At 54.6% G+C, this 14447-nt stretch overlaps 1 protein-coding gene across 1 annotated transcript in view; it reads right to left on the reverse strand.

Annotated features, from left to right (window-relative positions):
• Pah (phenylalanine hydroxylase) overlaps positions 1-14447 on the reverse strand; it is a 59294-nt gene that overhangs the window by 30379 nt on the left and 14468 nt on the right. Inside the window, exon 3 of the mRNA XM_003476068.4 lies at positions 8046-8229. Coding sequence (XP_003476116.1) covers positions 8046-8229 — 184 coding nt within the window. The remainder of the gene's footprint in view (positions 1-8045; positions 8230-14447) is intronic.

Consider the following 14447-nt stretch of genomic DNA (forward strand, 5'->3'; position numbering starts at 1 on the left):
TTAATAAACATTGATTGGCTGCAAAGGAAGAGCCCGCTGGAGAGCAGGCCGGACACCCACACTGCGGTCCCATTAAGTCAGGGTCAATTGCTCAGCCAGGACGCCAGGAGTGTCGGGCTGGAGCTGCTTCCTGGCTGGGTCAGTGCAGGACCCTGAGGACAGCAGCACCTCCTCCCTCTCCGCCAGCCCCAGGGTGCAGCCAGCAAGGCACCCCGCTTGCCTCCAGCCCGTCTGGGAGACAGCAATAAATCGTGTAGGCCTCAGGCCCGGAATAGAAGGGTGCTTTCAGCCCGCGCCACCCAGGCTCCCGGGGTCTCAGGGGCCCAGGGGCAGCCCCCACTGAGGGAGAAGGGTGGCCTCTGCCTCTCCCCGTGAACACAGGGAGTTTGCTTTTTCCCTTGTCAGGAACTTGCATTTTCTCTGCAGGGCTACAGGAGATCTGGGCGAGAAAGAGGAAGCTGGAGGCTGGCGGGGGTGACCAGGGACAAGTATTGTCCCCTGCCTGCTGTACCCAGCAGCTGCCCACCTGGAGGGAGAACTCTGACCAAGCACCTGCACTGTGAGGGGCAGAGGACCCCAAGGGGCCCAGCGGGGAGGCAGCTGCACAGATGGAGCGAGCAACTGGGCACCAGGGAGAGTCAGCAGTGAAACCAGCCGCTGCCAGTCCAGACCCATTTTCAGTAACCTCTAAGATGTGGCGTTGCAGAAAGGTGTCTGTGAGTGGGCTGCCCACATGTCCCCCAGGTCCGTCCTCCGAGCGCCCATGGCGCTGTGAAGCGGCCTCCTCTCACACACACACACACGGCTGTCTCACGCTGGGAGGCCGGGCAGGGCCTGCTGCACCCACGCCCGGCTCAGGGCACCACTATGCCCTCTCCCTGGGCAGCTGCACCTCTCACCACTCTGCCCACAGTGCCTCGGAGTGGGGGCCGGAGGGCCGCAGCTCCCAGGACCAGGGCGGACAGTGTCGGGGCCACCAGTACAGGGCAGAAATGTGAGCCACAGAGAAAAAGGCGGCAGCACTGCCTCTGGCTTTCGGAAAGGCAGAAGGGAAGGAAGCCGGGCTCTCTGGGCAGGGGTCTCGGGTTAGTGTTTGCTTAGTTTATGTGTAATAGCTGCAGTCGGGGGAGGAGTCAGGACATAAACACACGGCGTCCACATTATGCCACTGCCCTTTCCTATGCTCAGGTCCCCTTCCCAGCCCCACCGTCTCCCTCCTCTCTTTCATTTTGCTCTTTTAGTTATTTAACGTTGGGTTTCTCACGAGAGAGAGGCCATGCAGCATTAAACCTTCCAAGTCTTTTTTTTTCTCATTTAGCACCATGATCTCAAGACCCGGTCATTTTCCTACTCAAATTTATCCTTCTTCGGGGCTGAGTAGTACTCTGTCATATGTAGCTACCACCCTTTCTTTATCCGTTCATCTCTTCGGGGCCTTTTGCACACTTCCATGAAGCTGTAAGCATGGGAAGGGATGGATGCCTGCAATATGACACCTTTAACACTTCAGGAAATTACCCAGGAGAGGTGCAGCGGGGCCAAATGGGGTTTCCAGTTTTCCCTGTCTGAGGATCACCACACTGACTTCCATGGCTGTGCCAGTGTGCATCCCCCGACACACAGGGGCTCCTTTCTCTCCGTAACTGCCCCACATTTGTTGTTTGTTTTGCTTTGCTTTCTTGCACACTGGCGTGGCCGCGCTCCCTGCCCCGAGCCGGAAGCTCAGTGTCCTTCTGCTCTGCGTTTCTCAAATGGGTAACCGGCAGGATTTTTAAAAGTGAGCATCACGTGATTAGTAAAGTGCTAAAGAAAGAGGAAAACAGTGTCCAGCGCCACGGGGACGTTAAGGAAGGTGAAGGGGAACCAGGAAGACATGCCTGGGCCTTGTCAGGGAGGCAGGAGGGAAGGAGGAGGCAGAAGGAGGGAGGAGGAGGACGGGTGAAGCGGCCCCCGCAGCCGCCCACCCGCAGCTGGCCGATGCCGAGCTGGGGGCACGGGAGCCATGGAGAGCGCGTGCGGGTCCTCACAGAACCCCACTGCGCCCTGTTCTGGCTGCTGGGCGGTGAGGGGGAGCTGCCAGCTCCTTAGCCGGAGGTGACACACAGCATCGAACCAGGTGGGGTTACAGACCGCAGCGATCTCTCTCGCTCAAGGACTGAGGATGCTGGAGACCAAGGCCATCCAGGTCTGTGGGTGCCACTCGTGTCCCAAGAGCCCAACATCCAGAAGGTCCCACACAGTCCCTTCCAGGACCCATAGGAAGCGGCAGTGAGCTTAGCTCTTAGGTCACATTTGAAGACCAAGAAGTTATCACAGCGCCCACCCCACCCCGGCCCGAAGGGGCCGCATGGAATCCAGGCCCGCAGCAGGGTGCAAAATACGGATCCAAATCTGGGCTGTAAATCTGCCGCTCTTTCTGAGTGCCCATCCAGTCACGACCCTTTCCTATCCTCCTAGGGCCTCCTCCACGGTGGCTGCAGGGACACAGCTGTGCTCCTGCTGATGTTGTGGTGGTCAGAAGATTTAGAGTTCCGATCTGCCCAGCCCCGAGATGCACACTGCAGGGCGACAGAAGCCTCAAGGATGAATTCCCAGACTCTGTGGGTCCCACACACCAGGGACCCTGCACACGCAGCCCTGTGACCCATGCTGGCAGCCAGGCCCCCTCATCTCCAGACAAGAATACGGAGGCGGAAGAGGGGAGGCATCAGGGCCACACAGCTCCAGCCCTGCCGGAGCCGGGCAGGGAGCACCACGGTGCCCAGCTGCCTCCCGGCTGGCCTCTCTGCCTCCTTTGCTGTAAGGGAAACCAACTCAACTGCCTTTTGCCCGCCCTGAATGTTGGTGCGAAACTTCAGTCAGGCGAGGAATGGGGAAGAATTTCAGAAGCTGGATGCAGCGTATACAGGAGAAAACCTTCCTAGCGTCTGCTCAGCTGGGAGCCACATGACCTGGAAGAGGCTGAAGAAGCAGCTGAGTTGCCCTGGCCAGTGAACAGAGCTCACCACGGTGACCAAGCGGATGCCCATCCAGAAGAGCCCCTGGCCCAGCCTTCCCCGAGGCCCTATGGGCCTGCTGGCCTCCCCGGGCAGCATGCTGGAACAGAAGTCACAGCCGGCAGCACTTGGGGTGACATCAGCGCGTCCTGCCTGGCTGAAGAACGCTATGCGCAGACTGGCCGACCTTGGGCCACATGCCTCTCCACCCTGACCACGAGGGCCCCAAGTGGGATGGAGCAGAGCACAGGGGAGAAGTTCAGAGCTGAGGAGAGCAGTGGGCAGCGGGACCCAGTAGAAAAGCAGAGGAGGAGGGAGGAGAGAGGTGCAGTGGGCAGGATGGGGAGGACTGTCCACCTTGCCCATCAGTCCTAGCAGCTTCTCTTCAAAGACCTTAACTCTTTGCAAGCCATGGCCACTTTGGAAAGGCAGAATTCTCTCCTTGAACACACTCAGGCCCACGTGTGAGCGCCACTTTGCCCACATCTCAGGGGTGATTCAGATGGCTTCCGGGAACCCTTTCCTTCCCTTGCCCAAACCACAGTGACCTGAATTGTCCATCGGTCACAGCACGGCTGCTCAGGGCAGCAACAATGAAGCAGAAAAGAGAAACCTGGAGAGAGTGTGGGGAAGAGGCAGGAAGAGGGAAGGTCAGTATAACGACACCGTTCCTGTCTTCTCACAGCAATAGTGAGCGCTCGCAGGATGGCTGGCTGGCTGGACAGACAGACAGGCTATGCACAGAGACACGTAGACACATTTGTGTGTGCACAGGGCAGATAGATGCATAGATAGACAGATAGATGAGTTAGCTAGATGCATAGATAGATAGATAGATAGATAGATAGATAGATAGATAGGTAGATAGATGCATGGATGGATGGATGGATGGATGGATGGATGGATGGATGGCAGACATAAATAACCATCCAGCAAGCCCTTCTGTTCCAAATGGAGTAAAAAGTTGTACTAGAACCTGGACTCACTCTGCCTCTATGCCGGGACTCTTAAATTTGTCACAACATGAACAAAATCTAATAAACACCTCCCTTTACCCTTAGAAAATAACTCCAGAGCGACACATTTCTCAACAACAGTGCCCTAGACCTCCGAGTTCTGCAGGCGGGCTGTCCGGCTGCTTCCCCGGGCTGCAGTCCGTCTCCGTGTAGGCATTTTCTGCCCCCCATGAGATGCAATGTCATGCAGAAGACTCAAAGGGAAAGGTAAAAGGATTAGTAGATGGATCGATGGCCAATATTAATGCTCTTTCATGTGGGGTTGAAGAAGGATTTGAGGTCACCAGGAGCGGGGGGAACAGGAGAATAGATTTCGAGGATTCAAAAGCTGCTCTGGATTAAAATCCTATTAAAGCCCATGGGCTTCTCCAGGAGGCAGTTGAGAAGGCCAGGGTTTCTCTAACATGTCACCATAATTACCCTTCCCCTAAGCTGTTTTGGGTGGGGAACTTTAGCAATTAAGAAACTGAAAAACTTTCACTTTCTGTCACCCTCATGGCTTTTTGAATGGTTAAAAACCAGAGTGGAAAGTGGTTTAGCTTAATTGATTTGAGGGGTTCACATCTCCCACTTGAACCTGCTGTCAGCCTCCCCCAAGATCTGAGCCCTTCATTAAAGAGGGCGTTTTGTCCTGAGAAAGAATCAAAGGTTCCGACCTACCAGGTGCTTTTCTTCCTGTCCTATCCTCCCCAAGTCCCGACAGCTCTGTGTCGGAGCCCAAACTCCACTTCACAAAAGCCACCCCAAAAACCCACCAGGCTGCCTGCCTCGGGGCCACCAGCAGCCACGGCTGCAGGCTGAGGTCCGGTGGGAACAGCTGTTGTGGATGGGAGACCAAGCGTCCGGAAAGCCAGGGGCAGGAAGCGAATTTGTACAAGGGTCTGTCTTAGCTGGCTCTGCCTTCCCCAGGGGCAGGATGCTCCCAGCTTCCCACCTGGGCCCTGCCCTTCTGAGCAGCAAGTGGGGTGCGCACCCCGAAGCCTCTCTGAAAACAGAGCCCCGTTCGCTTTCATGGTGCCGGGGCTCTGGGTGCCCAGCACAGAAGGAGCTGAGTGCATCTGGCCTGGGGGTCACGTCCCCTCAAGGACAGGGCACAGAATGTCACAGCCTCTGTTCTTACAGTGAAAGCTGGTGGTCAATTCCTGCTCTCGGAATCTCTGAAGAAGTAGTGGCGTCCAGCCTGGCTTTTGTGACCCCTGCGATTTTGTGGTTATTAAAACCACAGCCATGGTGGTGGTGAGAATAGACAACATCTCCTAAGGCCTGACCCACACGTGTACTCTCACGCCCTCCACGCTGCACAGCTGAGTTTGTGAACCCACACCGCAGACACTCTGGTTACCCCCACTCAACGCTGTGGGTCAGAAATCTGCTCCACCTCACCCCAAGCACGGTACACCTTGGTTCTGGAACCTGGCTCCTAACTGTCCGGCTACATCCCCATGGAGAAACTCCTTCTGGGCATCCAGTTTGGGCGGCAGCCCTCCAGCTGGTCCCACATGCATCTTCCTGGCTCCAAGGGGCGCCAGCCTGCCTGTCAATTGCTTTGATTTCTGACCCCAGGGCCCCAGCCGGCCCAGCCTCCACCTGCTCAGACCAGGGGCAGAATTGCCCCAGGATCTGGCAGCCCTTTGTCCTGAGGCCCTGCAGCTCCTGTAGGGAGCAGGTGGCCGGAAAAAGAAGAGAGGGCAGTCATCAAGGAGGCCACCGGGAGGCTGGAGGGAGAAGAGGGAAGGGCTGAGCGGAGGGGAAATTCTGCGACCTGTGCCCATCTGCACTGCTGCCGTCTCTGGGCAAGGGCAGGCTCTGGTCCGAGCTAAATTTGAGAGACCAGGATTGGAGGTAAGTGAGTCCAGGCTTCTAGTCCAACAGGACAGCCAGGGCGGAAGCGGTTTCTCAGGGAGTTCTTGGAGCTGCCTTTTGGGCGGTGTCTCTGTGGCCTGGGCTGCAAAGTGGGTTTGGGCTCATTTTAAAGCATCTCTGTCTATTCAAATGCCATTGGAAGATTATTTTAAAAACTGATGTGTGAGAACTAGACATAGCTTTAGCATGCTGAAGGTCCTAGTTTCCCTAAGAGAAAGGAAAAAAAAATATTTAATTAATTAAAGAAAGGAAAAGGGAAAAAAAGAAGAGAGGGAGAGAAAAAAAGGGCCTTGTTTACGGGGTGCTCTGTGACTTTTCCATACACATGTAAATTCTGCAGGTTCAAATAAAAATAAGCGTATCTGTCTTCTTCAGCATCAATCCCTTTTCCAATGCAGAAATATTTCAACACCCTCCTTCGGGCTTTTTTTGAAAACTGTGGTACCACATCATTATCCAGAATAACCCTGCCAGGCAACAGAATTCCCAACTTATCCCCTTACCAACTGGTGACTTCATATCCATCAACCAGTTCAGTCATGGTGCTTAAAATTCCCTTGATTTAAGGGTTTCAGGGTTTGGGATAGCGATTTTTGATTTTACAGCAGAAAAACATTTGATCAAAAAGAAAGCCTATCTCAGTGATTGCACTCTTAGATATCCCAATATCCACTCCAAAACCTTCCCAGGAACATTTATAGTAGTTTTTTGCACAGGTGCCAAAGACTGGGAGAAATCGAGACGTTGGTCAGTTAGGTCAGGTAGGTCGGTAACTGTATTAAAGTTCACACCGTGGAATATTGTTCAGCGATCAAAGGAGATGGGCTGCCAGGTAAATGGAGACAGGTGTACCAGTAAGCAAAGGAGCCGGTGTACAAGGTGGCGGGCTCAGAGCTGCGTACCATGTCTGAGTACACACGCAGAGCATTGTATACAACATAATACCAACTGTGTGGCTTTTTGGAAACGGAACTACAGAACTACAGACGGCTGCCAGCAGGCGGATGGCTGAGTGGTACGCAGGCTACTCGGAGGGTAACAAACACCTTTTTTATGAAGTTGTGATGCAGATGTAAGAGCTCACACAGGTGTCAAAACCAGTAGCACACAGCGCGCAACCCTGCACGTGCATCACAGACTTCACCGAGTTCGGTGTTGGCTGGTCACTTAGAAAAGTGTTCAGCACTCAGGAAAGTTGCTAATAGGAAAAATGACTGGTGAAGAGAAGAGATGCAGGGATTCCCTGCCCTTGCTGTATATTCTTCTGTAATCTAACGCTGCTCTAAAGAGAAACTCTATTGAGACTTGTCCATCCCAGTATACTCGGGGGCCTTACAACGCAGTCACCTGTTTCTCTCTAGTCTTCTGAGGCTGGTCACAATCATAGCAATGCCATAGCGTCCTTCAGCCAGCCCCGTGACTGCTTCAAGGGCTGCTTATACAAGATCTAACCTGATCCTCACCAAACTGGTGGGCTAATGCAAGTCAGGGCTTGTCCGAGACTCCAGGTTGCTAAGCAGTTGAAGCAAGACTCAAATCAAGTCTTTCACCCCAAGCCCACACAGTGGGAGGCAGCGCTGTGGGAGACAGGTACTGCTAGCCTGGACAGCACCTAGGCTGAGTCATCCCCACCCACAGACACTTGCTGTTGCACCAAGCCTTGGGCTGAACTCTGAGGATCGCCGACCAGCGATCCCTGCTCACAAGAAGCTTGCAGTTCGGTGAAAGAGACAGATACAGAGCCCATGGCAAAGCAAGGCCCGATTAAGGAACCAGGCTGTCCCAGTGCAGACTGGCACATGGGGAGAAATGCATGGGGCCAGCGCTCTGCTGGGGGTGGAGATGGGGTGTCTGGGCATCTTGCCCTGAGTTTGCATCTCAGTGGAAAGCACCCTGGACATCACCCCTCTGGAGACAGGAGCTCAGAATACGCTAACACAGGCATCAAAAGATGTATAGAAATTTCAGCCACAGAATTTGAACTAAGAAATGAAACAGCTGTCTCAGGGAAGAGGAAGAAGCACTCATTGGCTGTGCCCACGACACGCAGGTCCCTGACCCGCATCCTCCCTCTTCATCCCCGCAATAGTCCAGGGTGGGTACCACCTCTGTCTCTGTATTGCCAAGACAGCAAGCAGGCACCTGCGTGGCAAGATGCCTCCCTTCTTACCGGTGTCCTCCTTCTTCTCCCGGGAGAGCTCGTGGACAGTGGCGCCGATGTCCTGCCGCAGGCTCTGGATGATGCTGGGCAGGGCGGGCACGCTGCGCTTGTCCAGGTGGGTGAAAAACTCGTACTCGTCCTTGTTTACGCGCGACGGCCTGGATTCGATGTGAGTCAGGTTGATGTCATTCTCCTAGGAGAGAGCATCGCAGAGTGAGGGGACGGGCTGGAGACACAAAAGCAGAAAAAACACAGACACAAGAGCCTGGAGCTCCCGGGAGCAGGATTTTATTTTACAACAGTGGAGAAGAAGCTCCCGGAATTCTCTAAAACTACTTAGGATATGTCGGCAACACCAAGTAGCAACTCCTATAAGGTGACGTAATTCAAAGGTCAGTACGGTAACATAGGAGTCTGCCAGCAGCCTAGAGCTGCCACCGCGGGACTCGCCTGTGATTCAGGTATCAGGACAGCAGTTACGGGAAACACTGACACAGGGAAAGCTCCTTTCCAAATTAAATCCCACCCGATCCCAACACATCAGTAACACAGGAGAAACACTTCCTAGCTTGGACACGGCCCCACTTAATGGCTTTATATGTCACTTCTAAGTAATACTAAATTTTATTCACTTCCGCGTTTCTCAGCCTCAGTTTCCCCTCCCGTAACGGTGTCTCCGTAACACCTGCTTCATAAATTCCTCAGGAGCACGGGACCAGGGATGCATACATACACACTGTTGGTCATACAGTAAGTGCTATGATCACTGTTATTAATATCTTTAGCATCACTTTTCTTTTAAGTCATTCAACAAGAAAATCCAAAACCCAGCAGCTGCTGGGTTTCGAGTGGTTTGCCAGGATAAGAAGGCCAGCATGCCCTCTGGCTTGCAAAGTTTGTGTGCAAATTGAGAAGCACAGAGCAGGAACAGAAAAGTTAAGTCGACTGTGCATTAGTTTGTAATGATGAAGGATCAGAGAGGAAACACAAGGTGGCACGTGTGTGCCCAAAGGGGCGATGGAGGGGAAGCTGGACCGCCACAGCCGCGTGGCCAGCGTGACCGGAGCAGAGGGTTAGGGAGGAGAACAGAGGCAAAGCAGAACCAGCGTGCCGCAGGAGGCCAGGCGTGCAGGCTGTTGAGACAGTGTGGATTTTATTCCTAAGGAACGAGGGGTCTTGATGAGGTTTGCAGCGGAGAAATGCTGTGCTCTCCCAGACTCAGCAGAGCCCTCTGACTTCCCTGTGGAGAGCGGCCTTCAGGGAACCTGACAGACCCAGCCAGGCGGGAAGAACGGGTCCTGGGACCCACACGGGGTGCCAAGGGTGCTGAGGGTAGAGGAGGCGAGAGAGCTGCTCTTTGGAAGGACCAGAATTATCGGCCACCTTGCAGCTGAAGAAGTGGACCTTTTGCCTGGTTGTAAGCAAGGTGAGGGCGTCTTGTGTAAAGATGGTGGTGATACCTCTGCCACTCACGCATCGCTGTCTGGTTTTATCTGTGGGCTCATGGTCTATCGGGGAGGTCAAAGAAGACATAAAAAAATACGAAAAAAGAAAAGATAAAATCCAGAAGGAAGATGCTCTGCTATCAGAGGCAGGAGAGGAAGGTTCATTTTTCTAATGTTAACTTCATTTGTCTTCCGACCAGGGACCACTCCACAGACGTTAACTTCTATCTTTAGTATTAGTATTGTGTCAAACACAGAACACAGGAACCCCTGGGGACAGGAACACAGGGACAGCTAACTTCACACAGCTTCTCTTCCTCCTGGTCCTTCTCCTCTCCAGGTGCTGCATGCTCCTGTTATTCATGGCTTCAGACTGCAGATGACATACCCCAAGGACTGCAGCCAGGAGAGCCAGTGTGAGCTCCCCAGGGGAGAGAGAAGCAGGAGGGGGTGGCCAGGGAGACGGTGGCACCTCTGAAGCTCTCTCTGGTAAATGGAGGTTACTTGGCAAACACAGTAAAGAGCAGTGTCACCCTTCCTGGCTCAGGATGAGAGAGAATGGATAAGCTCTGTCTGTTGTTTACCTCTGTTGAAATCTCCAAAGAAGAGACAGCCAATCCCTGCTTCGGGCAGAGCAGAGACCACAGTAAAGCCAAGACCCTGGACCATGGCACACTTTTATTTATACCAAGTGGAGGAGGTGATCAGGTGTCAGTAAAGTGTGGAGGCGTGCGCAGGACAGGAGGAGCCCTGGCCGGAAGATCACAGGTTAGGGGTACATAGGACAGGAGGAGCCCTGGCTGGCAGATCACAGGTTAGGGGTACATAGGACAGGAGGAGCCCTGGCTGGCAGATCACAGGTTAGGGGTACACAGGACAGGAGGAGCCCTGGCCGGCAGATCACAGGTTAGGGGTGCACAGGACAGGAGGAACCCTGGCCGGCAGATCACAGGTTAGGGGTACACAGGACAGGAGGAGCCCTAGCGGGCAGATCACAGGTTAGGGGTACACAGGACAGGAGGAGCCCTGGCCGGCAGATCACAGGTTAGGGGTACACAGGACAGGAGGAGCCCTGGCCAGCAGATCACAGGTTAGGGGTGCACAGGACAGGAGGAGCCCTGGCCAGCAGATCACAGGTTAGGGGTGCACAGGACAGGAGGAGCCCTGGCCGGCAGATCACAGGTTAGGGGTACACAGGACAGGAGGAGCCCTGGCCGGCAGATCACAGGTTAGGGGTGCGCAGGACAGGAGGAGCCCTGGCCGGCAGATCACAGGTTAGGGGTACACAGGACAGGAGGAGCCCTGGCCGGCAGATCACAGGTTAGGGGTACACAGGACAGGAGGAGCCCTGGCGGGCAGATCACAGGTTAGGGGTACACAGGACAGGAGGAGCCCTGGCCGGCAGATCACAGGTTAGGGGTACACAGGACAGGAGGAGCCCTGGCCGGCAGATCACAGGTTAGGGGTGCACAGGACAGGAGGAGCCCTGGCCGGCAGATCACAGGTTAGGGGTGCACAGGACAGGAGGAGCCCTGGCGGGCAGATCACAGGTTAGGGGTGCACAGGGCAGGAGGAGCCCTGGCGGGCAGATCACAGGTTAGGGGTACACAGGACAGGAGGAGTCCTGGCCGGCAGATCACAGGTTAGGGGTACACAGGACAGGAGGAGCCCTGGCGGGCAGATCACAGGTTAGGGGTGCACAGGACAGGAGGAGCCCTGGCCAGCAGATCACAGGTTAGGGGTGCACAGGACAGGAGGAGCCCTGGCCGGCAGATCACAGGTTAGGGGTGCACAGGACAGGAGGAGCCCTGGCCGGCAGATCACAGGTTAGGGGTACACAGGACAGGAGGAGCCCTGGCCAGCAGATCACAGGTTAGGGGTGCACAGGGCAGGAGGAGCCCTGGCGGGCAGATCACAGGTTAGGGGTACACAGGACAGGAGGAGCCCTGGCCGGCAGATCACAGGTTAGGGGTGCACAGGACAGGAGGAGCCCTGGCCGGCAGATCACAGGCTAGGGGTACACAGGACAGGAGGAGCCCTGGCCGGGAGATCACAGGTTAGGGGTACACAGGACAGGAGGAGCCCTGGCCGGCAGATCACAGGTTAGGGGTGCACAGGACAGGAGGAGCCCTGGCTGGCAGATCACAGGTTAGGGGTGCACAGGACAGGAGGAGCCCTGGCCGGCAGATCACAGGTTAGGTGTGCACAGGACAGGAGGAGCCCTGGCCGGCAGATCACAGGTTAGGGGTGCACAGGACAGGAGGAGCCCTGGCCAGCAGATCACAGGTTAGGGGTGCACAGGACAGGAGGAGCCCTGGCCGGCAGATCACAGGCTAGGGGTACACAGGACAGGAGGAGCCCTGGCCGGCAGATCACAGGTTAGGGGTGCACAGGACAGGAGGAGCCCTGGCCAGCAGATCACAGGTTAGGGGTGCACAGGACAGGAGGAGCCCTGGCTGGCAGATCACAGGTTAGGGGTGCACAGGACAGGAGGAGCCCTGGCCAGCAGATCACAGGTTAGGGGTGCACAGGACAGGAGGAGCCCTGGCTGGCAGATCACAGGTTAGGGGTGCACAGGACAGGAGGAGCCCTGGCCGCAGATCACAGGTTAGGAGTTTGTGGGAAAGGAGGAGCCCTGGCCAGCAGATCACAGGTTAGGGGTGCGCAGGACAGGAGGAGTCCTGGCCAGCAGATCACAGGTTAGGGGTGCACAGGGCAGGAGGAGCCCTGGCGGGCAGATCACAGGTTAGGGGTACACAGGACAGGAGGAGCCCTGGCCGGCAGATCACAGGTTAAGGGTGCACAGGACAGGAGGAGCCCTGGCCGGCAGATCACAGGCTAGGGGTACACAGGACAGGAGGAGCCCTGGCCGGGAGATCACAGGTTAGGGGTGCACAGGACAGGAGGAGCCCTGGCCAGCAGATCACAGGTTAGGGGTGCACAGGACAGGAGGAGCCCTGGCCAGCAGATCACAGGTTAGGGGTGCACAGGACAGGAGGAGCCCTGGCCAGCAGATCACAGGTTAGGGGTGCACAGGACAGGAGGAGCCCTGGCTGGCAGATCACAGGTTAGGGGTGCACAGGACAGGAGGAGCCCTGGCCGCAGATCACAGGTTAGGAGTTTGTGGGAAAGGAGGAGCCCTGGCCAGCAGATCACAGGTTAGGGGTGCGCAGGACAGGAGGAGTCCTGGCCAGCAGATCACAGGTTAGGGGTGCACAGGACAGGAGGAGCCCTGGCCAGCAGATCACAGGTTAGGGGTGCACAGGACAGGAGGAGCCCTGGCCAGCAGATCACAGGTTAGGGGTGCACAGGACAGGAGGAGCCCTGGCCGGCAGATCACAGGCTAGGGGTACACAGGACAGGAGGAGCCCTGGCCGGCAGATCACAGGTTAGGGGTGCACAGGACAGGAGGAGCCCTGGCCGCAGATCACAGGTTAGGAGTTTGTGGGAAAGGAGGAGCCCTGGCCAGCAGATCACAGGTTAGGGGTGCGCAGGACAGGAGGAGTCCTAGCCAGCAGATCACAGGTTAGGGGTGCACAGGACAGGTGGAGCCCTGGCCGGCAGATCATAGGTTAGGGGTATACGGGATGGGAGGAGCCCTGGCCACAGATCACAGGTTAGGGGTGCGCAGGACAGGAGGAGCCCTGGCTGGCAGATCATAGGTTAGGGGTGCTGGCCTCCCATGCACCATCTCTTGAAATGGCTGCTTCCAAGGAGTCTCACTTTGGGGACAGTCACAAAACAGTTTATACCCTGTGGCTCTGCTCTCCTAAGGCTAGACTGCTCAATTACAGAAAAGCTCGAGAAGCTTTTCACCACAGTTTCTAAGCTAACTGAGCCCCGCCATAGGGGAATGGTTAAGTGAATCCCAGTGTAATGGCCCAGTGGGAGATCATGTGACCACTGGCAATCCATTGGCAGAATCGTAAGGCAAAGTGCTTGCTAGCATAACTTCAGAGTATGTTAACTGTGGCAGAGTCTGGCTGACGGATTTAGGGTGATTTTATTTCCTCTTGTTTTCCTCTCATGGTTCATCTTTTCTGAAAACATTTATCATATGAATATTTGACTTTATTGTCATTTTTTTTTTTGTACCGGTGATCAAACTCACAACCTCACACTTGCCAGGCAGGCAACTTGGGCCACTGAGCTAAATCCCCAGCCCAAACATTTGAATTTATTTCTTAAATGTTTATAATGGAAACCACTTGATAAACTATGACAGACATAAGTACATGATAATCAAAACATATCTAAAAGTTGTGTCCAGATTCACCCCCCTAAAAAAAGACTACATTAAATGCATCAAAATGAGTTATGATAACATCAGGTGAAGCTTCTACTTACTTGCAAAAAGTATTCTTCGAGAGAAGTCTTTGGTGTAAGTATGCACTAAACACTTGGTGGAATTCTTTATTTTTTTCCTATTTGAGTTGGTTTGTTGATAGTTAACCCTCAAATATGACATGCAATTTCCTTATCAAAGGTTTTCCAGCTTATTACTGTAGCTCTTTAGAAACAAATATATCTCTTCTTGCTAGCAGAGGCTTTAAAGTTAATTTGTAAGCCTGGTTGAACCAGGCTTGCAATAACACATTTCTACTGTAAACAAGGCCTCTGTGCAGATTTGCAAACCCACCAGACCCACTCCCTACATCTTTGGTGCGGAATAAGGAAAGGGGAAGTGTTTACATTACTGCCAGGGACCTCTGAGAGGGGCAGGAAAGATGCAAAGGTAAGGTAAGCTGAGGGTTAAGCTTGCCGAAAATGATCTCCTGATTTGTCCAAAGCTGACAAGTACATAAAGAGCATCAGTGTAAAATCTTGGTAAATCAGGGCTCTGGAGCAGTAAATACGGAGTAAGGGTGGATCACAAGTGTTTTCTTAGTGCTTAAGCACGTAAGTTCCATCCTTGAGAAAATTCTTTGCACAGAGGGACTGGGAAGAAGCGTGAAAACACAGAGTT

The sequence above is a fragment of the Cavia porcellus genome, unplaced genomic scaffold (assembly GCF_034190915.1).
Source record: "Cavia porcellus strain 051 isolate PalLab524CR breed Dunkin Hartley unplaced genomic scaffold, mCavPor4.1 scaffold_8, whole genome shotgun sequence".
NCBI lineage: Eukaryota > Metazoa > Chordata > Mammalia > Rodentia > Caviidae > Cavia > Cavia porcellus.